The sequence below is a fragment of the Chelmon rostratus genome, chromosome 8 (assembly GCF_017976325.1).
Source record: "Chelmon rostratus isolate fCheRos1 chromosome 8, fCheRos1.pri, whole genome shotgun sequence".
Taxonomy (NCBI): Eukaryota; Metazoa; Chordata; class Actinopteri; order Chaetodontiformes; family Chaetodontidae; genus Chelmon; species Chelmon rostratus.
This window is the reverse complement of record NC_055665.1, coordinates 23,646,815-23,663,124: the sequence shown is the minus strand read 5'-3', so window position 1 is coordinate 23,663,124 and position 16,310 is coordinate 23,646,815. Positions and strand designations below refer to the sequence as shown.

At 40.9% G+C, this 16,310-nt stretch overlaps 2 protein-coding genes across 3 annotated transcripts; one reads left to right on the top strand and one right to left on the bottom strand.

The window, feature by feature from the left end:
* Positions 1 to 1,982: 1,982 nt before the first annotated feature.
* On the top strand, positions 1,983 to 9,527 carry LOC121609965 (antizyme inhibitor 1-like). 2 transcript variants are annotated; one of them, XM_041941802.1, is made up of 12 exons: positions 1,983 to 2,193; positions 2,583 to 2,704; positions 4,407 to 4,617; positions 4,823 to 4,996; positions 5,376 to 5,548; positions 5,915 to 6,049; positions 6,248 to 6,329; positions 6,452 to 6,526; positions 6,892 to 7,057; positions 7,464 to 7,579; positions 7,901 to 8,118; positions 8,252 to 9,527. In XM_041941802.1, the coding sequence occupies exons 3-12, from the start codon at positions 4,516 to 4,518 to the stop codon at positions 8,364 to 8,366; spliced, it is 1,356 nt and encodes a 451-aa protein (XP_041797736.1). In that variant the 5' UTR covers positions 1,983 to 2,193; positions 2,583 to 2,704; positions 4,407 to 4,515; the 3' UTR covers positions 8,367 to 9,527. The 2 variants fall into 2 exon arrangements, with proteins under 2 accessions (XP_041797736.1, XP_041797735.1); XM_041941801.1 differs by having other exon boundaries at positions 7,898 to 8,118.
* A 333-nt stretch (positions 9,528 to 9,860) lies between these two features.
* LOC121610776 (Krueppel-like factor 10) lies at positions 9,861 to 12,882 on the bottom strand. Its single transcript, XM_041943050.1, has 4 exons — positions 12,764 to 12,882; positions 11,839 to 12,069; positions 10,688 to 11,615; positions 9,861 to 10,578 (listed from the first exon to the last, which is right to left on the bottom strand). Exons 2-4 carry the CDS (start codon positions 12,058 to 12,060, stop codon positions 10,289 to 10,291), a joined length of 1,440 nt encoding a protein of 479 aa, XP_041798984.1. The 5' UTR covers positions 12,061 to 12,069; positions 12,764 to 12,882; the 3' UTR covers positions 9,861 to 10,288.
* Between the last annotated feature and the right edge of the window lie 3,428 nt (positions 12,883 to 16,310).

Below are 16,310 nucleotides of genomic sequence, written 5' to 3'. Positions count from 1 at the left end.
GCCCTCACAGTGGGTGGTACGCATGTCTCGCTGTCGCATACCCAATGGCTGCGATGGCTATTATGGTCCAAACAATGGAAATCAAACATTGTGCTTTACTGGAAGCCACTTTAGATGCTATGTGTGATTAGACTTATATATACATCGTCTCATTTAGTGTCGGAGAAAACAGGCACAAAACACGGAACAGCTTTTGTGTTGCGGACCGAGGAAAAGACATTGCCTCTGCAGCCTTCACAATGGACTCTAAGCAGTAGTTTTATTAGTGTAACAAATGCTGCTATTGTTGATTTCTCCCTGAGGGGTGCTCAAAGCTCATCTAACACTCTGAAGAATTTCACAGTAATGTGAATTCACAACTGTTCTGGGTAGTTCGAAAAAAGAAACACATCATGGACTGTTACATGATGTGAGTCAGTCAGTATGGTGAAGACTTCAACAACTTTGTGTTGTTCTTGGTTGACATATGATCTTCATGGAATAATAGGACTTCTGGATGGACTGGGTGACATAAAAAAAAGTTTCATGAGTCCTAAAAAAACCTGACACTATGCCGAATTTTGGTAAAATGTTCTTATGTTTCTTAGGTGTATTTTTTAGTTAATATAAAACTATACTGTATGTCCCTGTCACTCTGTAACTAACACTGAAAACATGGAACTAAGGTAACATTGAGTGGCAAAAGGTCACACAGACAGTGCTGAAAATGGACTTTGACTCCAGGATACAAGTGGATCATTATATCAAAGACAAACTCATTACACATTTTCACGGATATATTTTCCAATATTTCTAAAAACTATCCGCTAAGAAATTCTATTTATATAATCTGCAAATGTGCATCAAAACAATTTAAAACCGACATATGACACTGCACAATTCGAAACATGGACATTTGAATCAGGGATTTGATCAGGTCTGTGATTCTTAAGACTAAAATGATGTCAATATTGTGATGGATTAAAAAAAGAAAAAGCCCTAAAGAGAACACTTCCCTTCTGTTTAGCAAACAGAAGCTGAGATTTCCTTGGCACCCTCCTCCTCCAATGTTGAGGAGGGAGACATGCAAATTTATCTCCTTGGAAAAAACACTTGCTCAGACCCTGCATTTTCAGAGGCAGGCACGACTTCTCAAAGTCACAAAAACAAAGGCAGAAGGACAGACAAATCCACTTTGAGCTTAAACTTAGACATGCATCCATCTACTTACTACTCATGGGACTGATGCTTTGCAACTGTTGATTTTTGTGACAGGAAAAAAGGAACATTTTGTAAACTTTATTGGACAGCATTTTTTCATTATTACTGAGCCATGGGAAACACAATGAAGACATAGCACAGGTAATTCTTGGAATTTGTGACATTGGCCTTTTTTAACAAACACTACATAAAACTTTAGTTAATCAGTACATTTTACTATATATATATATATATATATATATATATATATATATATATATATATATATATATATATATATAATTTGTAGGGATATTGTATTATTATTGTTGCTGTTTATTGTCATTGTTATTATGATTTAATTATTACTATTATTATTATTGTTTTTAGTTCAAGTTAGGGTTGGGGTTTATTATTGTAGTAATTTACGTCTTTGTTAATAAGTGCTCGATTTGTCATCTGACATCGTCTTAACAAACTAAGGTCGTTTTTTGGTTTGACAGCTCTTAACTCCGCCCATGTAAAATGTGCTAAGCTCCCCACACTTAAATAAAATCCGACCGGAACATATGTTTATATAAGTTGCAATTGTTCAGTTATATTAAAAAAGAACGAGAATTTTCTGAAATACACCTTAATTAGATTGATATTTCTTTTATTATGTCTTTATTCACACATTGGTGCTTTGAATTCATCAAAAAATGTTGCAATCTGTTCGTTACTAATAATTTTATTTTGATATTAAAACCGGATATGTCGCTGTTCATTTTGACTCGTTGCTACTGTCTGTCGGTCCATCTCACCGCACACTCGACCTCCGCTGCTCGCTTCCGCTCGGCTGTAACAAATGATCCGTATCGGCTAACTCCCATCGACAAAACCTCGAACGACAATAACCCAATCCACCACGTCCATGGCAGATATCCTTTTCTCTTTTAGTAACCCCACCACTCTTTAAAAATTCCGCCTAAAAAGAAAAAGCGTTCTGTCCCCTCTTTTGGGTTTTCAGCAGACGTAAGTAACGTTAGCTAACCGCGTTTTTAGCTTGCTACGTAGCATGTTTTGAAATTAACCGTGTAACGTAGTATTGGTTTGCCGACAAGCCATAAATATTAGCTGTAAGATATAAAAGACAAAGACATAGTAAATACCATTATTATTTGAAAAAATAGTGGTTCTTGTATCACAATGTTGACTTGAATGTTGCTAGGTTGCTAACGCTAATAATTATGCTAACGTTGCCAATGAATGCTAAACGACCTGTTGCGATAGCATGCCAGGTACCTGTAGCTGTAACTATTTGGTTTAAAATTGCTAGCAGTGAGGTTGCTCTCCTTGTCAGACCTGTTTGTTTGTAAGTGACTGATTCCTATGTCTCTGTACCCCCGTATGTCCCTCTGCAGGTGTATAACAACTATCCAGAGGATCTAGGGGCAGCTCTATACCGAGAGCCATTTGACTTCAACGCCGAGCCACCTTGGGATCCTAGCTGATAGTGGACGAGTTCATCCCAGGACTCATCCATGTGAGCAAATTAAATAATTAATACATATTTCTTTGATTAATTGCCTGATGATGTTTTCGTAGTGGAAACATATGCAAAAAAACATGTCGCACGTGTGTCTGTTTGAATTAAAGTGTAGTGCATTGTGACAAATTGTTTCACCAAAACTCTTGAGAGGGAATTAAAAGGGTGTATTAACATGCTGCGTGCTCCAGATGAATCACAAACAGTCTCTAGTTATTTTAGAACATGCATTTCAGATCTATTTTCAGCACTTCTATTAAAATAACAGGACTCAGTGCTCTGGGCTGCTTTTATCTGCAGTAGTTTTTCTCTTGCCCTGATTTAGTAGCAAGAAAAGAGAGACTCATTTAGTTATAGATATCAAACCCATTTATAGTGGCTACTTTTTATTCAGTTGTTCTTTTTGCTTTGTAATTTGAATAAATAATGCAATGCAGTAACTGTGCTAACTGGATGACCCCATTGACATCACCACTTCTTCCAAAGGGGAAATGGCATGAGTGACACAGTTAAGCATTTTCTAAGTTACATAAACTCTTGGTTGATTTTTAAAGAGATTATAGGGTTGAAGCATTTCACAACCCTGGCTAACCCATGGTCCTGCAGAGGATTTAATGATTGAAGCCCACGCTTTTCTGTTTAATTGCAGTGTTTTAATTTTCCTTCAATAAAAATTCTGCAATAAGTATACTTGCTCATTTTCAGGCAACATTGAAAGCTTTGGCCCAAAAAGTGTTTGCATCATATAGAAAGTACACCACACCATTTCCATCGCACAATCTTTCCCCAGGGACAAGAAACCTTTGGAGGAACAGACCAGGGTCTGGGTAGTAATTTCTGGAGGTACAGGAACTTTAGGGGTGGGGCTTGCAGGTCTGAACATTTCTGGTTGGTTGAGTACTTGCATTTTATTTCAGCCACCATCTTTGAAAATCTGCAGCTGCAAACCACTTTGTTTTTTGTACATTGTGCTGATTTTACAGAAGAAAGCATATGCCAAATAGACTGACAATGACCATTTTTGTGTTGTCACACGAAAATATGATGTGTAAAAACAGCCATCACTTTTTCATACATCAGGAGACTATTGTGTCTGATCCTTAAAGATCTTTAGTTCACGGCACGGTAGTCTCATGTGTACAAATGTTGCCACAGGTTTGCATCAGTGTCTTGATCATTCAGCGACTTTGGTCTCCCAATTTCACCTCCCAAAGATATAACCGTGTCACATCTGGTCCAGTTCAGACTACTATGTCTCTCTGATGTATTGTGCAGCATTATTGAAAGTGAAGTTGTGACACCAATGCCGCCAGTATTGTACCTTTTTTAATGCCATCAAAAAGAACCTTTACGGGTCACCAGCTCAGGGATTCATGGTGATTGTTGGGAGTAATTGATGGTTAAGTAAATGAACCCTGTGCCCCAGACTCTGTGTTTTCACAGGGGCTTTTCAGAAGAATAGGCCTCTTCCACAAAGCTATCCTGTAACGTGGAGCCTGCTCTGTGCTCTGATTGGATGCTCGCTGAAAGTGACTTGTTTGATTTGGGATCTCATCAGAAAGGTTTAGGTTCCAGCTACTGAATAAACTAGAAAAGAGTTGTACAACATCAATGAATATGCATTATCCAAATATGATTGAATTGTTTTGCTTCTTGAACTTTTGTGTTCTGAGTTAACGCTTCTCTTTTTCATGTACAGTTTGTTGCATAAGTCTAGGACCCCAGGGGCTCGAGAGGGAGCGAGCAAGACCACTTTGGACAAGCCACATTCTTTATGCCTGTTGGATTAGAAGAAACCGCTTGAGAGGATGAAAGGAATTGCTGATGAACCACAGTATTCTGTTGGCTTGCTGGAGGGAGGCACAGCCCTCTGTGATGTGATTGACAATCACATTTATGAACAAACTCTGGTAAGGAGTCTTACTGCAACAAGATGTACATTTAGCGCGTATCTTTAAACCTGAATTTCTTCCTGTCTTAGTCTCAGAGAGAGTAAATTGTATTATTTTATTGCATTGCTTTTCACATGTGGTTACATATAGACTCAGTTTTGCAAAAGCTTGCCATGCATATTTTTTTCTGATTTGTCCGTATGTATATTTCTTTCTTTCTCAGTCTGAGAAGAATGCGTTCTTTGTAGCAGACCTGGGAGTTATAATGAGGCAGCACGTTCGCTGGCGAACCCACATGGCCCAAATTCGACCCTACTATGCTGTCAGATGCAACAGCAGTCCAACTGTTATTGAAGTTCTTGCTGCCCTCGGAACTGGATTCATTTGCACCAACAAGGTACTCTCTCACAAAAATGTTAGGACACTCATGTCAGTTCAGGTTTCTTCACAGAAAATAGTCAAAGTTGCTGTATACACTGTTTAGGCTGTCCAGGAAATTGCTGAGTTTTTTTAGAGGAGCGTACTGTGCTTATTTTGCAGGGTACTGAATTGGGTTCAGTAATACTTTCTCTACCAGAGCAAGTGCTAGTACATTGCTTTGGGTAAATATTGCACAACTTGTGGTCCACACGTTGTAGAATAAACAAAGAGGCACCACCCAGTGGTCAGTGTACCTCAGTGCCAACCTTTTAACATATTATCATGTTTTGTCTATGTATACATGTATTTCTTGCAGTTTATTAATAGAATAGTGTCTTTGTCTCTTTGTATTTCAGTCTGAGCTTGAGCTTGTGCAGAGCCATGGTATTGCCTCTGAAGATATCATCTACGGCGGTGTTTGCAAACAAGTGTCCCAGATTAAATACGCTGCAAAGAATGGCATTGACCTCTTGGTGTGTGATAACGAAGCAGAGCTTCGCAAGATTTCTCGCTGCCACCCCAATGCCAAGTAAGTTTTAGTCCTGGAACCAGTGGTCATGTGACTTGAAAGTTGGCATTTCAACATTGTCAAGTAATTTGATTCCTGCAATTGTGCCACTTTTTTTCTAAGTCAATAGATGCCATCTATCTCACAGGATTTCATTTGAAATAAATCTAGCATGTTGTTTCCTATCTTCTGGCATGCTAGGATTAACAATAATAAGATGCTTTATGTCAAATCAAGCTGTATAAAATCACGTGGTCTGCTGCAGAGACTTTGTGATTTATTGTGCTAGCTTCTCAACTCTTTGTAGTTGTGTACTATTGGTATTTAACTCATCTGGTTTATTTTTTTGTCCACAAACGACTAACCAAGAGCTTTTATTTGAATCAGGCTGCTACTACAGGTTTCAACAGAAGCATCTAGCCAGGATGATGAGATGAGCATGACTTTTGGCTGCTCCCTCAAGGACTGCAGGCACCTGCTGGAGAGGGCTAAGGAGTTGGGTGTGCAAGTGGTTGGGGTCAGGTGAGGCCTGCAGAAATGCACTGTGACTGGTAATGAAGTGCTTTGAGGAAACAGAGGTTGTGTATACTAACACTATAGCAGCTTTCTTTACACCAGCTCTCCCTTGAACAAATTTAGTGTAACCTGCTGCAGGACTAAATTTTAATGTCAGTGTTTTGTGTCAATATTTAACCATTAACCACCACTTTTTCCCTACAGGTCTCACATTTCCAGCTCCTGTGAGGATGACCAGGTGTACATTCACGCCATATCTGATGCCCGCTGTGTCTTTGATATGGGAGTAAGTAATGTAATCTTGTTATCTCGTTAGTTGCACTGTGACACTTGCGACAGCTCCAGAAACACTCACTTGGTATTCAGTCATGTTTTGGTTACACATTTACAAGCCTTTGTCTGCTTCAGGAGGAAATTGGCTTCAACATGAAAATCCTGGACATTGGAGGAGGCTTCAGTGGCTCTGAGACTCAGCTGGAACTGGTCAGTATCTTTCTGTCTACTGTTTACATGATACTTATTGAGGACGCAGTGGGCAGTAGAACCTGTATAAGTGACTCTCAGAGAAATGTGTCATGATGTTGATTTGGTGATATCTTTTCCCTGTTTGTCCTGATTTACACTGGAATTTAACTGTCACAGTACCGGCAGGCATCACCACAGTCTCACTTGTACTACATTTTAATCACATTCTTGTGAAATTAGTATGGAATAAATTCAGTGTGAAAATCAATAAATATTTACCGTCAAATACTCAAAATGTAATGTAAAAGTAGTGTCTTAAATGTAATTTTGAAAGGCTTACCCATTTTAGTTCCTGTTTTTTACTGCTGTCATCTCTCTTGCAGATCAATAGTGCAGTCATGTCCATGGTGGACCTATACTTTCCTCCTTGTACTGGAGTTTCCATCATTGCAGAGCCTGGCGCCTTCTTTGTGTCCTCTGCTTTCACCCTGGCTGTGAATATCATCTCCAAGGAGGTGGTGGCACGGGATTGCCAGGACCAGGCACATGGTCAGTGGCATGATAATCACTTAGGGTTTATTCATAAAGATCTTAGGGCTTATTTACAGACAAGGAAACCGTGAAGAATATGACCATGTGTCTGAAAATTTCACCAAATTGTAAGGGTGACTCTACATGGTGCAGTTGGATTGCTTCAGCAGTTTTATCCCTCAGACTGTAGGACCATGAGGAGGACTGCCATGTAGAATGCCCCGGAATTGGCAACATCACTGTTGTAAAAATGTAATGCAGCTGTTACATGAAAAATGCATGATGTGAAGTCAACCCAACAGCCGTGCGAAAGAGACTAGACAAATGTGACTCATAAACCGTAGTATGAAACAAAATATAAACTGCAAGTTTAAAATGAATCCATTCCACTCTAATAGATGTTGTCTGCACTCTCTCTGAACAGATGATCCGTCTCCCAACGATGAGCCAGAGTTCCAGTATTACATGAACGAGGGAGTGTATGGATCATTCGCCAGCAAACTCGCTGAAACACTGATTGCTGCTCCATCTGTTCACAAGGTGAGTTTTAAAGATCTTCTATGGGTTTTTTTTTTTTTTTGCTTTCATTCAATTCTTAAATTCATTAAACATCACAATATTCATCTTTAAAGTCACTGTCATTTGCTCTGCCTGATAATAGGGTGATTCATTATAATGAATCAGGTATTTCAGGAACATTATTTTATAGCTCTTAACTGGCTTTGATACCCAGATCAGTCCACCCAAACCTAATCCAGTTGACTATGTGCTACAAATAAAGTTCTCATGTTCAGTTGATGAAGATCAAGAAGTTGCATATTGGATTACTAAATAAATGATCTCTGCTCTGTCTGACAGCAGAACACATCCCTGGATGCTCCAGTGTTCAGCAGCAGCCTGCGGGGTCCCTCTGGGGATGACCTGGACCAGGTAGTGGAGCACTGTCTGTTGCCTGAGCTCAACATCGGAGACTGGCTCATGTTCACCCAAGCAGGGGCCTACAGCCTGGGTCAGCCACTCTGCACCGCCACTGACTCACCACCACCCCCTGTGTACTATGTCATCTCCTCGAGAGACTGGTAAGGAACTCCATGGTGATGTATTTTGTATATTTGTTGTTCTTCACAACAAAAGTTCACAAACTTAAATAAACCTTTAGAATGTTCAAAAATGTCCAGATTTTGTACTTGACTCATGTTCATTTTCCTCCAGGTTTGAGATGCAGGACACTGGTGTCACCCATGAGGCTACACTGAAGAACTTCTCATTGGTCCCTTATTTCCTCAATTCCTGCCAAACAGAGGCTGCGCTGTCTGTCCCAGCTTAGCAATTCACTAGACCAGGAAGACTTTTTTCTTTCCTTTACTGGTTTCTGCTGCTAGCTTTCTCTGGCCTACATTCCAATGGGATGAACTGAACCGACTGTGCAGATAGTGCTTAAAATCACTGGGACCAGACTGAATACATCTCCCAAACCCCAATGTATAGTAAGTGATTAGACCTGGAAATCCCAAACTCATATTAATTTGTATGCAACAAAATGGATGAGTCCAAAAAGACAGATGCATTCTTCCCTTTGCTTTGGGCATCCCATGGCACTACAGTTTACACTCATGCAGTAGACAAAATGATTTTAAATGATTATATTTGACAAATGTATTATCTATATCGCCATTGCTGTTGCCAGTCTTGTAAAGTAAGATGTGTATTCCTGAGTAAAGCAGTGTATTTAAACAGAAACACAGTTCTGAGATGTTGTAGGCTGCTTTGCTACAAGATGTGTATTTATGATTTCAATTGATTGTATAGTTTATTTTGTGTGATTTTGATTTCATTATAACATTTAAAATCAGTTGTCCTCCTCAGTGTTTTGAATGGAAACTTGCATATGGAGGTGCATTTACTCACCTGTCCGATGCAGTAAATGAAGCCAGTGTGATCAATGTGCAGCGTCTCTAAGAAGTCCACTCCTGGAAAAAAGTGCAGTCTGCTCTGGTGTTGGTTGGGAAGCTAATGGCTCAGTGTTCACCGGTAAACTGGTGTTTCAGTGTTTTTCTAAAGTGCTGAGTAGTTTGCTTGGACCAGCAGGTATCTGCTATGCCACGACATAGCAAAGCAGGTTTATTATACCGCATGTGCTGCAGATGGATCAAGGGAAGTGTTGATGGGTAACGAATCAGCTGACATGGAGCAGGGGCTTTTTTAAAAAATAAACAAAAAAAACAATCATTTATCGTGCTCAAAGCCTTTTTTGCTGTTTCTATATATTTCTATTGAATTTATTCAAAAGCTATTTTTTCAATATTCGTGACTGTTGAAAGAATAGCATTTCCCAACTGTGCAAGTGTCCTTGCAGAGTCTGTGTCATATATTTGAAGTCGTCTCCCCTTTGTCTAAGGCATGGTGAATTTTTGGGCATTTGCCTGTTTAAAAACTTTTATCTGTGCTTGCCAACTTGAACAGTAATAAACACTTGACTGGACTGTGATTACTGCGTCTGTGTTGTATTTTAACAAACCAATAATATTTTAATGAGGGAAGCCCTGCTGCAACTGCACAGTCATATCTTAATAAATTAGAAGCACTTTCAGAAATGGTTTCACAACATGATGACATGATGATCTATCTATCTATGATGGCTCCAGTTCTCTTCCAGGATATTGTGATCACAGATTAAAGTGGATTTGTTATTAGGAGATGAAACTATGAAGAGTCAAAACCATGTAGGAACTATTGAATATTGCATGTAAAATAGGCTGGACAAACACTACAGAAACAGGTCTGGACACAAAAAACGACGAGAGAAAATAAATGTGTTCAAGTATTCTATTTTCCCTGCAAGAAAACAGAATTATGCAAAATTATTTTGTAACAAATCAACTCTTATATGGCACAAAATAACATTATTCAACATTCTTTGGTCAAATGTTCCCGAAAGTAAACATACATTTAGTATTCATTTGTAAAAGTGAAAACTGCTTACAGAATAGTATCTACACATACTTTCGGTTTCAGCTGATACAGTAGTTTGAAGTCCAACATAAGCATTACCTTACCTTGTTCCTATTCAATTACAATCATTAAGGAGCAGCTAAACTGCCAAGTCCTCACATTCTTCATTTTCAGTCCGGTGTCGTGCAAGTTTTCTGAGCCAACTGGTGACATGTAAAAATCAGACACACACTCCTCTGTGCATTGTTAGTTTCAGCCACACAAAGCCTCACATTCAATTTCACACTTTTACAGTTTTCACTTTGGTGGCTCATCAGGATGCCTCACAGAGAGTTTGTTCAAGAGTGTCGTGGAAGTGGCGAGGTCAGCCGACTGGGTGACCGCTAATGTCCAGCAGGGCTTCTTCCTCGCTGCTAGGTGTCGCCGGGCGTGCTTGGCCAGGTGGTCGCTGCGCATGAAGCGACTGAGGCACATGGGACAGGCAAACTTTTTCTCCCCCGTGTGGGTACGCCGGTGGCGCGACAGCTCATCGGAGCGAGTGAATCGACTCTCACAGCCCTCCCACTTGCATTTGAAGGGCTTCTCACCTGTTGGATGACAGACAGCGAAACGTTTTCATCACTATAATAAGATCAGACTTGCGTCATCATTAAAATGCATATACTTTTTTAGGGTGTCAAATCCTTCATCTCTTACCTGTATGTGTCCTCATGTGGGCTTTGAGGTGGGAGCTCTTGAAGTAGGTTTTGCTGCAGTCCTCATGGGGGCAAACATGACTGCGTATGCGGGACACTTCTGGCTGCGGTGGCTTTTGTCTTTGCTGCAACAAGACATGGCCAGGCGCGGGGGCGATGGCTGGTAACTTGGTGCCACCAGGGGTCACAAGTGCTGGCTGGATGTAGAGCGTGGGTACAGCTGACTGAGGGACAAGGAGCATCACGGGGCCTTTTGCCACCTGACCCCCGAAGAGGACGACCTGGGCAGGAGAAGCTGCTTGGGTTTGTGGTTGCTGTAGTGCCTGTTGTTGCTTGTGCTGCTGTTGTAGCTGTGTGTGCACAGTGGTAAGCCCTGATGGGATAGGTAGCAGGTGTTGCTTCTGGCTCTCAGGGGCTGTGACTGGTTTTTGCACAACAGTGGTGAAAGCAGAAGAGATGGGAAGAATCTGGCAGAGGACAGGCACAGGAGGGACCCTGGGGCCACCAGCCGGGACAGAGGAGACAGCCTGGGGTGTGTTCGATCTATCATCCGGGCTCATCTGGGTCTGGCTGGCTTCAACCACATTTGGCAAAGTCACAGTGAAAGGTTTCTGTGGTGTGGCTGCATTAGAGTCAGGCTGTATTCCAATATTCCCTTCACAATCTCTACCATTCAGCCCATCTTCAGACCTCAAATCTGTTTTAGAGTCTTTTGTATGAACTCGAGTGAATGTGTCCTCCCTGTTACAGGAGCACCGCTGGCCATCTGAAGTGTGGCGGATTACACTGGTGCACTGGAAGAACTGCTGGGAAGCAGCACTGTGTGTGTGCAGATATGTCTCTTCTGTTGGCTGCGAGCTTGGACTTCCAGCTCCTCCAGGTTGACGTAAGGGTGCTACTGGGGGTGGACTGTATGGCGGTGTCATACACTGAAAGGAAAGAAAGCATTATATGCAAATTTGCAACTAAATGCAAATACCAGAACATAGGCAACCCTATAAAATAACGTTGTGCCTAATGCCATATTCTAGGCCAGATATTACCCAAATGCTGTTGACACAAGTCTATCACATCAGCACTTACCACTGTGCATACTATGCTTGTTCTGAAAAAGCTTAATATCCCAACTCTGAGCTCATGTGGATCACTTACCAAAGGAGACTCCTGTAACACAGCAGACACAAGGGGTGCAGATTCATCCTCTGAGCAGTCTGAGGATGGAGTCAAAGGTCTGGAGTGTCTGAACCTGAAGCTGTGGGTCTTCAAGTGCTTAGTCATGGACATCAGAGCCTCCACAGCCTCCATGTCACCCGCACCCAAAGGAGCAGGCTGGAATTCACCTTGGATGTCTGAGTAGAGCTCCTCAACTTCCATGCTGTGACTCTGATAGCAAATCAGAAAAAAAAAAAACAGCAAAAAAAAAAGAGTATTTAAGACACCACACTGGATCTGGATCGTACATTTTCAACTTATGACACACTGTAGTTTTTTAATGAACTTTTGATGATAGAGCAGCTGCTGGATTTCAGGCGTTACATGCAATTAACCATACATCGTGTACATTATGTAACCAGACATGCACAGTCCCCATGTCTCAACACGCTCAATCAGTGTTCTAAAACTGATTGATTTTGACATTCATCAACACGGAATATGTAAAGGAGCATGTGAAGTGAGCATGATCAGCTGCTGCTCTTCAGCACTGGGGCCCTTTCACCTACTTCCCTGGGGGACAAAAGCACCCACTGTGCTGCTTACATAGTCACACAGCACTGAACAACCCCTCCTTGACCTGGCCAGCAGACACACACACACACACACACACACACACACACTAAAGACATACATAACCATAACTGGTGAAGCTGGTGGTACATCAATGAACTATGACCTAGATATAATCTGATCACAATACGGCTTGACAACCATCATTAGTAATAAAACAAACAAAAGCAATTACACTGTCTATATAATAGAGTAAATAGATTTGGAAAACGTAATTACTCGTCGTTATCAAATACATGTCATGTAAGATTATAAGAAGTATATATGACGCTGTAAAAGTGTATTTACTTACATATTGTGTTCAGGAGCTCGGATTAACTGCCGAGTAGTCGTCTTGCGTGAACACCTGAAACCGAATAAGTAAGTTCGCCAGGTTTGTCCTCAGCCTCGCTCCATTCATCGTTTCAAACACGGTGGGGGAAACGAGGGGCGTGGCTTAACGCCTCAACCAATCGGACGCAAAGGTGTGTTATGCGGCGACCACTGGGAGAGAGGCTCGGCGCGTGATCGGGGGCTGACGGCACTGTGGAGGCAGCGTGGTACACAACAGCATGGGCGTGTGAAAAACACTCCTGTCTACACACCCCGAATACACAAACACGGACTGGGATGAGTCACTATCCTCATCAGCTGGAGCAGACACACACCTTCTGTAGTTAATCATGTGTTGGAGAGGTGAAACCGATAAATTGTCAGCAAGGTGCCGGTTAATCCAGGTTATACCAGATTTAATGTCACATTTTAGCATGATAAAAAAGTCTGAATATTTAAGCATATTTCACAGAAATATCAAACACTATCTAATTGCTGTCAGAAATCTGGACTGCAGGCAGCACACAGCTTTCTAAAATGTCTGATGTGTAATTGACCCAACAGAAACATATTGCCACTAGAAATTTGTCTCAGAAATATTCTGGAAATGTTGGCTGTAAATGATATTCGATGTCTCCTGCAGGTCTGGAAGATACGCTAGATGTTTTTAAAGTTTTTTTTATTATTATTATTGGATGATGGATCTCATCTGCTTTGATATCAGGTCACACAGGTCTATTCCTGTACGAGGCCATTTGCTCAGAGAGACTCCTCTGGGAACATATGTCGGTAACAGTTTGGGAATAAACTTCATTTATCTGGCAGTTTCACAAAATTGACAAAATACATAAACAATCAAATGAAAGCAGACTAAGGAAAAACAATAAAACAAGTTGTCTGCTGTGAGACAACAAAAGGAACAAAATGTGTTTAAACATGTAACATAATGGCAAAGTCATGTATATTTTGAGAGATTCTTTAATCTCAAAATGCTCTTATGCTTTTAACACTTTGAATGTATTAAAAGATGATAAACACGCTTTGTGAATTGGTCAGTGACTTGATTATGTGGGATGTGGGATTCATTTTCTTCTTCTTTTAGAATTTCTTCTGAGAATCCCTGTCTCATTTGGTAAATAGGAGGAGGCATGAACTAGCTTCAAGTGACAAAATTAAAGTTGAATTTCAGGTGACGAAAAAGTCACTGACCTCACATTCTTACCTTTTTTTTCTTTTTAAATGTGACAGCGGCAGGCTTCTTGTCCTTTGTGGGGGAAAGAGGTCGGTCAGCAGGAGATGGCCTCAGGCAGCCCTGTGGATTAGGTAAGTGTCAGCTGTCTAGACTTTGCTGCACAGCACAGAGAACCAGAACAAAAGGCTGACTGTGGACACACAATGGGCAAATACACACATGCAGACACACTTTGACTGAGCCTGCCACAGTGGGATGTTCCTCAAAAGCATTTCCAGGAATGAATTACAGGAAGAGAAAAGAGTCTCAGTGCAAGTACCATCAAGACATTTTTTATATAATCCACATCTTCTTCAATAATTTCATTTAGCATCTTGGTCATCTTGATATCCTGAACAAGTTTAAACTGAAACCACTGTTCTCACTTGTGTTCTGCTTTTTTGAGGAAGTGCCTCCTCTAAACTGAAGCAACACGAAATAAATATTTTTGGGAAGCTGTTGTACTTTTTCTTTATGAAACAAAATAATTTGGGGTGTTTTAGGACAGCTATAGTTCGCAGGTCAAAACTGCAACCACATTACCATTATAAATGCACATTACTGATATGTTGTAATCCTCTATTTCCAAACACTTTCTGTCCCTATTCTCTTGCTATTACTTGCATTTTCACAGTTTTGTTAAACTTTTTATGTATTTCGAAAACATACCAATGGTATTTGATTTTCTCAACTTGTTTTGCTTTTTATGCATGCTGATGAGGCTGTAATCGAGGCTAAGTCAAAACACCAATTTTACCCATGAAAGTGATGTTACTCCTCATGGAGAGTCCTGGCCTATGAGAACAGCTGGAGTGTGTCTTCAGTAGCTCTGCTGGGAAGTCTGAGAAAAACCCTGATGATATCATCGCCCCAGAGCCAACATTTTTGAAGCTTGACTCATACTCAGGATCTGCCTCCCCTACACTGATTCTGATTCCTTTTTTAATCAGTCTTTCACAAGTCCCCCAACCTCATGGAAGTGCAACAGTAAATGGTTGGAGTGGTCCTTTACCTGATGTACTTTAATGATGGGAGTCATTAAAATGTCAAATGGCTTTGGCTCTTTACCAAAAACTTGTACTTCAAGCTGCATTAGTCAATTTTCTTTGGCCACTTGGGGGCAGCAGAACAAGCTAAAAGCACAACAGTGACATCTTATCACATTGTAAAGATGCTGTGGCAAATGTGCTTTCAAGTAATTTCCTATTTTACACTTGTGGCAGACACAGAGCATCATTAGCATTTATTTGGAGGCGACTTGCCAGATCTAAACCAAAACAGTGATCCAAAATAGGCTCAAAGGCTCTGCAACCCAGCAAACAGAGCTGGGTGAACCTCCTCTCTGGGTTTGTCACAACTAGCTGCGCCTTTCACAAAGTTATTAAATGTGTATTGTCAGTGGAAAAAAATTATTTGTGCAGCTTTAACTAAAATATCTATCATTCCTATCTTTCTATCACGGTTAAGTCTTTTATCTCGATAGCATTATCAAGCTCCTGACACTACAGAGTGAGTACTCATGGACAACTGAGCACATTTTTCATGGGTCCTGTGCCATGTTACTGGTCTTCAGCCAATCAGGTTGCTCTAGTTTTATAAGCATGATGCAATGGAGACCCAGATTCTTGGCCAGTGCTAACTAGTTACAATGGCCATGCACCTTTTGAGCCGAACATTACAACATCCTTGTGGTATTGTGCAATGGACAAATGGCAGCATTGCCCCAGATGTTAAAGCTTCCAATACAATATCAGCTAATTTTGTGTTGTGTTGAATTGCAAGGGAGACCAGGCCAACAGAGACTCACTGTTCTCTTTCTTTGTCACAAAAATGGACGTTTGTCTCTCTCCAAAAAGTAAAAGCCTCTTAGAAGTCAGTGGAATAGCTCATTACTTCTCTTTATACCGTGTGTGCATGTAGGACAGCATAATGCCCTTTAAGCTGTGCAGCATCTGTGAGTGGGTGTTTGGAGCAGAGGGTTTGTGCCTGAGGCCTGGACTGACCTGTTAACAGGCACAATTACCCCCTCATGGTCAGTTGTGCCCTGGACCTGTAAAGATATGCCGCAGACGGCACTAAGAAGAGTTATTTTAAAGTCTACTCTCCTTCCAGTGATCGTGTTACCTCACTGTGAATAACTTCTGGTTGTGAGCTGACTGACAGGAGCTGGTGCTGGTCCACTGATGTTTGAATGAATGTGGAAAGTGGTTCAATAACTAATCAGTGGTGATGGTTTAGATTTCGGTCTCTCTTGGTCTTTCCTCTTAGAGAACTTGGTTTCACAACAGCTCAAAAA